Source organism: Sapajus apella, unplaced genomic scaffold, assembly GCF_009761245.1.
Source record: "Sapajus apella isolate SASKATOON/1434 unplaced genomic scaffold, GSC_monkey_1.0 scaffold130, whole genome shotgun sequence".
Lineage (NCBI taxonomy): Eukaryota > Metazoa > Chordata > Mammalia > Primates > Cebidae > Sapajus > Sapajus apella.
In genome coordinates, this window is record NW_022437070.1 from 2832009 (window position 1) to 2840446 (window position 8438).

At 50.2% G+C, this 8438-nt stretch overlaps 1 protein-coding gene across 3 annotated transcripts in view; it reads right to left on the bottom strand.

Annotated features, from left to right (window-relative positions):
• RELB (RELB proto-oncogene, NF-kB subunit) overlaps positions 1 to 8438 on the bottom strand; it is a 41442-nt gene that overhangs the window by 24097 nt on the left and 8907 nt on the right. For all 3 annotated transcript variants that reach the window (XM_032262688.1, XM_032262687.1, XM_032262686.1), the window contains 2 exons: positions 5955 to 6295; positions 89 to 246 (listed from right to left, as the gene is read on the bottom strand). In XM_032262688.1, the coding sequence (XP_032118579.1) occupies positions 89 to 246; positions 5955 to 6295 (499 nt within the window). The remainder of the gene's footprint in view (positions 1 to 88; positions 247 to 5954; positions 6296 to 8438) is intronic.

An 8438-nucleotide genomic window follows, 5' to 3' on the forward strand; every position in this document is an offset into this window, starting at 1 on the left:
GGGGTCAGAATCTCCACCATCAAGGATGAGAGTCAGGGGTCAGAATCTCCGTGATCAAGGATGAGAGGTGGGGGTCGGGGGTGGGTACCTGTGCCGGGGGCTGACGTGGGGCCGGAGCCGCACCCTGCAGACGCCGTCAGTGCAGTCTTTCCCCACAAGGCTGTGGGGGTGGACTCGGTGTGGCCAGTCCTTCCACACCAGGCAGGCAGTCACCTCCACCTCCCGCAGCCCTCCGCAATCCCGGAGCTGCAGGAAGAGAGGTGCTCTTTGAGGATCCCATCGCAGACGCCTGCGCCCATTCGAACTCCTTGGGGCCTCCCTTGGCAGCTCCCCAACCCTCTCCCCACGGAGGCCTCTGTTGGGAGCTCCCAACCTTCTCCCCCAACCAGGATGATGAAATGTGTTAGCTTAAGACCACTTTGGGCCAGGTGCAGTGGTTCACGCCTATAATCCCAGCATGTTGGGAGGTTGAGGCAGGCGCATGACCTGAGGTCGGGAGTGCCAGACCAGCCTGGCCAACATGGTGAAATCCCGTCTCTACTAAAAGTACAAAAATTAGCTGGGCGTGGTGACATGCGCCTGTAATCCCAGCTACTAGGGAAGCTGAGGCAGGAGAATTGCCTGAACCTGGGAGGCGGAGGTTGCAGTAAACTGAGATCATGCCACTGCACTCCAGCTTGGGCGACAGGGTGGCTGTCTCAAAATTAATTAAATAAATAAATAAATACCATTTTGATATCCTAAACCAGAAGCTTCCAACTGATGAACTGAGGTCCTCATATCATATTTGCCCTACAGGCTGCTTTTTTAGGCCACCCATCCTTTTTTTTTTTTTGAGAGAGGGTCTTGCTCCGTTGCCCAGGCTGAAGTGCAGTGGCATAAGCTCTTGGCTCACTGCAGCCTCCGCCCCCACACTCAAGGGATTCTCCTGCCTCAGCCTCCCAAGTGGCTGGGACTACAGGTGCACACCACCATGCCCAGCTCATTTTTGTGTTTTCAGTAGAGACAGGGTGTTGCTACATTGCTCAGGCTGGTCTCAAACTCCTGAGCTCAAGTGATCCGCCTCCCTTGGCCTCCCAAAACACTGGGATTACAGGTGTGAGGCACCATGTGAAATTTTCAGTGTCAGGGAAGACTATAAAAATGGGTGCCGGCCGGGCGCAGTGGCTCAAGCCTGTAATCCCAGCACTTTGGGAGGCCGAGGCGGGTGGATCACGAGGTCAAGAGATCGAGACCATCCTGGTCAACATGGTGAAACCCCGCCTCTACTAAAACTACAAAAAATTAGCTGGGCATGGTGGTACATGCCTGTAATCCCAGCTACTCAGGAGGCTGAGGCAGGAGAATTGCCTGAACCCAGGAGGCAGAGGTTGCGGTGAGCCGATATCGCGCCATTGCACTCCAGCCTGGCTAACAAGAGCGAAACTCCGTCTCAAAAAAAAAAAAAAAAAAAAAAAAAAAATGGGTGCCACATTTGGGGTTAAAAAACAAATGATGGGCCAGGCACAGTGACTCACACCTGTAACCCCAGCACTTTGGGAGGCTGAGGTGGGAGGACTGCTTGAGCCTAGGAGTTTGAGCAGCCTGGGCAACATAGCGAAACCCCATCTCCATAAAAAATTCATATATTAGCCAAGTGTGGTGGTGCGCGTCTATAATCCCAGCTACTCTGGAAGCTGAGGCGGGAGGATCGCTTGAGCCTGAGACATGGGGGTTGCAATGAGTCCAGATCACACCACTGCACTCCAGCCTGGGTGACAGAGACCCTGTCTCAAAAAAAAAAAAAAAAATAGAGGAAAATAATAAATTACGTATTGTGTGACCAGGGTGCCTGGGTGGACTACACATGTATACAGTATATGTAAAAATTCAGACCTGTATTCTTAACATATATATGACCAATTATAGCTTAATTTTTTTTTTTTTTTTTTTTTTTTTTTTTTTTGAGACGGAGTTTCGCTCTTGTTGCCCAGGCTGGAGTGCAATGGCGCGATATCGGCTCACCGCAACCTCCGCCTCCCGGGTTCAGGCAATTCTCCTGCCTCAGCCTCCCGAGTAGCCGGGACTACAGGCACGCGCCACCATGCCCAGCTAATTTTTTGTATTTTTAGTAGAGACGGGGTTTCACCATGTTGACCAGGATGGTCTCGATCTCTTGACCTCGTGATCCACCCGCCTCGGCCTCCCACAGTGCTGGGATTACAGGCGTGAGCCACCGCGCCCGGCCAGCTTAATTTTTTTTAAGGAGAGAAAGGCTGGCGTGGTGGCTCACATCTGTAATCTCAGCACTTTGGGAGGCTGAGGCGAGCAGATCATCTGGGATTAGAAGTTCAAGACCAGGCTGACCAAAATGGTGAAACCCTATTTCTACAAAAATACAAAAAATAGCTGGGTGTGGTGGTGCACGCCTATAATCCCAAGCTACTCAAGAAGCTGAGGCAGGAGGATCGATTGAACTGGGAGGCGGAGGTTGCAGTGAGCAGAGATCATGCCACTGTACTCCAGCCTGGGTGACAAAGCAAAATTCCATCTCAAAAAATAAATAAATATATTAAGAGAGAAGGAGAGAGACTAAGGAGCCATGACAACCAAATACAACATGATCCTTGGTTAGGTCCTGGATTGAGGAGGAAGAAACAATTAAACACATTTTAGGAACAATTGGGAAACTGAAATATGGACTGCATATTACATGACTTTACGGAATTACTAATTTTCCTAGGGGTGACGAATGAGATTGTAGCTACAGAGGAGGTGCATACTGAAGTATTTAGGGGTGAAGTAGCAGGATGGCTACAATTCATTTGTAAATGATTCATCAAAAAAAAACGTGTGGGCTTTCTTTTTTTAATAAAGACGGGGTTTCACCATGTTGGTCAGGCTGGTCTTGAACTCCCGACCTCAGGTGATCTGCCCACCTTGGCCTCCAAAGCGCTTGGATTACAGGCGTGAGCCACCATGCATGGCCAACAAGAGGGTCTTAAAAAAAAAAAAATCATTGACCATTGGTCTCAATCTCAGTGGGGGAGTGCTGCCCCCTAGGGGAAAAACGGGATATTGGGGGTGGTTGGTTGATGTGATACCGACCCACCACAGGTAGACAGGACCAGATAGCAGTTTATGATACCAGGGACAGTCCCACACACTCATACACATCTGGCAAGCCTTCTGAACATCCCGCCAATCGTTCGAGTCAGTAGTAAACCTGTTTAAAATGATCGGAGCCCAGAAACTTGCGCGGTTGTTGTTGACTGTGGTGTGTTTTGTGGGGTTTTTTTTGGGGGACAGGATCTCGCCCAGGCTGGAGTGCAGGGGCACGATCTCTGCTCACTGCAACTGCCGCCTCCCAGGCTCAAGCGATCCTTCCACCTCTGTCTCCAAAATTGCTGGGCTTACAGGCATCCATCACCACACCTGGCCCTTTGCCCTGTTTGACACCAATAATATTCTTTCCCATAATTTTTTTTCTTTTTCTTTTTTTTTTTTGAGACAAGGTCTAACTCTCACCCAGGCTGGAGATTCCCATAACTGTAATATCCACTGAATTTTCAAGGACTGCAGCCAGCACGCTAATTGTTTAGACCAAGAGTTGTTCGCCACTTGGGAAAATCCCCTCACTAACCGCAACCCTGCACGTGTGACATTTAAGTCACCAAGTCTGCGCAGCTGGGTCAGGCTGCATTTGTGGCCACTGCATTAACAAGGAGCCTATATATAGTCACAAACAACTGCCACCTTCCTCATATAACCTGTGGGGCATTTATATATTGAAATAAAAGTGATTTCATATGTTGTATTAATTTCCTTTTATTTCTCTTTTATACTACAGTTTGGCATAAAATATGGAGTTCTGGCTGGGCACAGTGACTCATGCCTGTAATCCCAACACTGTGGGAGGCCAAGGCAGGCAGATCACTTGAGGTCAGGAGTTCAAGACCAGCCTGGCCAACATGATGAAACCCCATCTCTACTAAAAATATAAAAATTAGCCAAGTCTGCTGGCAGGCGCCTGTAATCCCAGCTACTCGAGAGGCTGATGCAGGAGAATCGCTTGAACTCGGGAGGCAGAGGTTGCAGTGAGCTGAAATTATGCCACTGCACTCCAGCCTGGGTGACAGGGTGAGACTCTGTCTCAAAAAATAATAATATATAAAATATGAAGTTTGGGTGTGACCGTTAGTAGAGGTAGGTAATATTGTCTACAAATCTCACTGGGCCAGAGAGGGTTAAAACCATTCATTTAACCAGCTCCCCACTGTAATATTAGGAGATTCTGAAAAGCTTAGAGTCAACAGTCTCAGGACCCACACAGCCTCCAGGGCTGAAACCTTTTCATCCTTGAGATGTCAGTTGGGACTGTGGAAAAAGACATTAGACTGCAGATTTCTTTTTTTTTGAGACAACATCTTGCTGTGTCACCCAGGCTGGAGTGCAGTGGTGTGATCATGGCTCACTGCAGCCTCCACTTCCCAGGCTCAAGCAATCCTCCCCACTCAGCCTCCCAAATAGCTGAGACCACAGGTGCATGCCACCACACCTGGCTAATTTTTTTTATTTTTGTAGAGATGGGCATCTGGCCATGTCACCTGGGCTGGTCTTGAACTCTTAGCCTCAAATGATCCTCCTGCCTTAGCCTCCCAAGGTGCTGGGTTTACAGGCATGAGCCACCATGCCTGGTCCATTAGGCTTTAGAATAAGTCAGACCTGGCGGAGATTGTGCCATTGCACTCCAGCCTGGGCAACAAGGGTGAAAATGTCTCAAAAAAAAAAAAAATTGTACCTGTACCTTATTAATACATTAATACCATGCCAAAAGTCACCGTTGCTTTTCCTTGTTTTTTTTACTTCTAGTGAGATATATATATATACATATATATATAGATAGATAAATAGATATACATATTTTTTTTTCTTTTAAATTGAGGCAGGGTCTTGCTTTGTTGCCCAGGCTGGAGTGCAGTGGTGCGATCTTGGCTCACTGTAGCCTTGACCTCCTAGGCTCAAGTGATCCTCCCACCTCAGCCCTACCAAGTAGCTAGGACTACAGGCATGTGCCACCACATCCAGCTAATTTTTGTATTTTTTTGTAGAGACAGGGTTTTGCTATATTGCCCAGGCTTGTCTAGAACTCCTGAGCTCAAGTAATCTGCTTGCCTCAACGTCCCAAAGTGCTGGAATTACAAGCCTGAGCCACAATGCCGAACCCCACCTTCATTTTCTTTTTGGGACAAGGTCTCGCTCTGTCAGACTGCAGTGCAGTGGTGCAATCTCAGCCCACTGCAGCCTGCACCTTCCTGGGCTCAGGTGATCCTCCCACCTCGGCCTCCTAAGTAGCTGGGATTGTTACAGATGTGTGCCGCCACGCCTGGCACCATGTTGGCCAGGCTGACCTCAAGGGTCTGGCCTCAGCCTCCCAAAGAACTGGGATTACAGGCATGAGTCACTGTGCCCAGCCAAATGCCAACCCCACCCTCCAGCTTTTTCCAGACCAGGTGATAGTATAATTATTATCTTTTTTTTTTATTTTGAGACCAAGTTTCACTCTTGTCCCACAAGGTGAAGTGCAATGGCGCCATCTCGGCTCACTGCAACCTCCACCTCCCGGGTTCAAGCAATTCTCCTGCCTCAGCCTCCTGAGTATCTGGGATTACAGGCACGTGCCACCATGCCCGGTTATTTTGTAGTTTTAGTATAGTCGGGGTTTCACCATGTTGGTCAGGCTGGTCTCCAACTCCTGACCTCAAGTGATCCACCCGCCTTGGCCTCCCAAAGTGCTGAGATTACAGGCATGAGCCACCGCGTCTAGCCCAGTAGCATAATTGTTAATATCTGGTCCAACAATAGCAACACAGTAACAATAGCCACCATCAAATAAACGTATAGATGAATGCGGATGGCTTCCGGGTACAGTGAAGCCCCACCCCCTCCCGCCCGGGTCCGCGCGCCCGGCCCACCTCGATGGCAGGCAGCGTCTTGCTGGCCTCGGTGCTGCTCTCCCCGAGGATGCTGCCGGCCGAGCGGCCCTCGCACTCGTAGCGGAAGCGCATGCCGCGCTGCTTGGGCTGCTCGGTGATGACCAGGTGCGGCTGCGGGCCCGGGCCCGGCGCGGGGGGCACCAGCCGGCCCAGGGGGCAGCCCCAGGGGGGCGGCGTGGCTGGGGGCGCCACAGGCCCCAGGGTGACCGTGCTCAGCGAGGCCGCCCCGCGAGACACCAGACGCGGCAGCCCCTCGCCCGGGCCCGGCTGCGCCCGGTCCAGGCCAAAGCCATTCTCCTTAATGTACTCATCGATGATCTCTGCGGGAGAAGAGAAAACACGTGGTGACGCCGATTCTTTAAAATAAATAAATAAAAAAGGCTTGATTACCCCTAAGACATTTTCCATCCCATTCATTACACACACACACACACACACACACACACACACACACACACACACACGAGTTCAGGGAGGCCAGGTGTAGTGGCTCACGCCTGTAATCCCAGCACTTTGGGAGGCCAAGGTGGGTGAATCACTTGAGGTCAGGAGTTCAAGACCAGCCTGGCCAACACAGTGAAACCCCGTCTCTACAAATATTAGCCGGCATGGTCCCACACACGCCTGTAGTCCCAGCTACTCCGGAGGCTGAGGCAGGAAGATCGCTTGAACCTGGCAGGTGGATGTGGCAGTGAGCCAAGATTGCACCACTGCACTCCAGCCTAGATGACAGAGCGAGACTCCATTTAAAATAAAGATAATAAATAAATATTATGTTATTTTATTTTTATTTGAGATGGAGTCTCACTCTGTCACCAGGCTGGAGTACAGTGGCGCAATCTCAGCCCACTACAACCTCCAATTCCCTGGTTCAAGTGATTTTCCTGTCTCAGCCTCCCAAGTAGCTGTGATTACAGGCACATGCCACCACACTCAGCTAATTTTTGTGTTTTTTTTTTAAAGACGGGGTTTTACCATGTTGGTCAGGCTGGTCTTGAACTCCCGACCTCAGGTGATCCACCTGCCTTGGCCTCCAAAGTGCTTGGATTACAGGCGTGAGCCACCACGCCTGGCTTAATTTTTGTGTTTTTAGTAGAGATGGGGTTTCACTATGTTGGTCAGGATGGTCTCGATCTCCTGACCACGTGATCCCCCTGCCTTGGCCAATATTATTATTATTGCTCTGTCGCCCAGGCTTGAGTGCAGTGGTTTGATCATAGCTCACAGCCCAGACCTCCCTAGGGGATCCTCCCACCTCAGTCTCTCGAGTAGCTGGGAGGCTACCTTGCCTGGCCTGTTTTCTGTTTCTGGCTCCTACCACATCTGGCCCTCTTGAGGGTCTTGAACTTGCTGCAGGCTGGGCAGTGTGGCTCATGCCTGTAGTCTCAGCACTTTGGGAGGCCAAGGCAGGAGGATCACTTGAGCCCAAGAGTTTGAGACCAGCCTGGGCAACATGGTGAGATGCCATCTCTACAAAATATTGAAAAAAAAAATGGGGCATCGTAATGCCTGTAGTTCCAACTACTAGAAAAGCTGACGCAGGAGGAATGCTTGAGCCCAGGAGTTCAAGGCTGCAGTGCGCCATGATCGTACCACTGCACTCCAGGCTGGGCAACAAAGCAAGATCCTACGTTAAAAAATAGGCGGGGTGTGGTGGCTCATGCTTGTAATCCCAGAACTGTGGGAAGCTGAGGCAGGTGGATCATCTGAGGTCAGGAGTTTGAGGCCTGCCTGGCCAACATGGTGAAACGCCTTCTCTACTAAAATATAGCTGGGAGGGGGGGCGCATGCCTGTAATCCCAGCTACTAGGGAGGCTGAGGCAGGAGAATCTCTTGAACCTGGGAGGTGGAGGTTGCAGTGAGCCAAGGTCGTGCCACTGCACTCCAGCCTGGGTGACAGAGCAAGACTCTGTCTCAAAAAATAAGTAACTTAAATGAATAAATAAATAAATAAGAAAGAACTTGCTCCTCCAACTGCCTCTTCACACAGTCCCCCATTCTACCCAGGCTGGCTCCTTCTCCTCCTGGTCCCAGCTGAAATGTTATCTCTTCAGAAAGGTCTTAGCTAACGAGTCTTCCCCAGGCCGCCTCTCCCTCGTCCTGTTTATTTCCTTCACTTCTCTTAGCCTGCTCTAGCATGATCTTGCCCATCTATTCATTCTCCTCCATCCGCCCACCTGGCTATGAGCTCTGTGAGGGCGAGGACTTAGTTTGTTCCTGGCTGAACCCCCAGGGCCTAGAACAGTGTCTGTCTGTACTCACTAGGGGATGAATAACATTCTTTTATTTTAATTGGTTTTCTTTTTCTTTCTTTTTTAAAAAGGACTAGCTCTAGTTTTCTTTTTTTTTTTTTGAGACGGAGTTTCGCTCTTGTTACCCAGGCTGGAGTGCAATGGCGCGATCTCGGCTCACCGCAACCTCCGCCTCCTGGGTTCAGGCAATTCTCCTGCCTCAGCCTCCAGA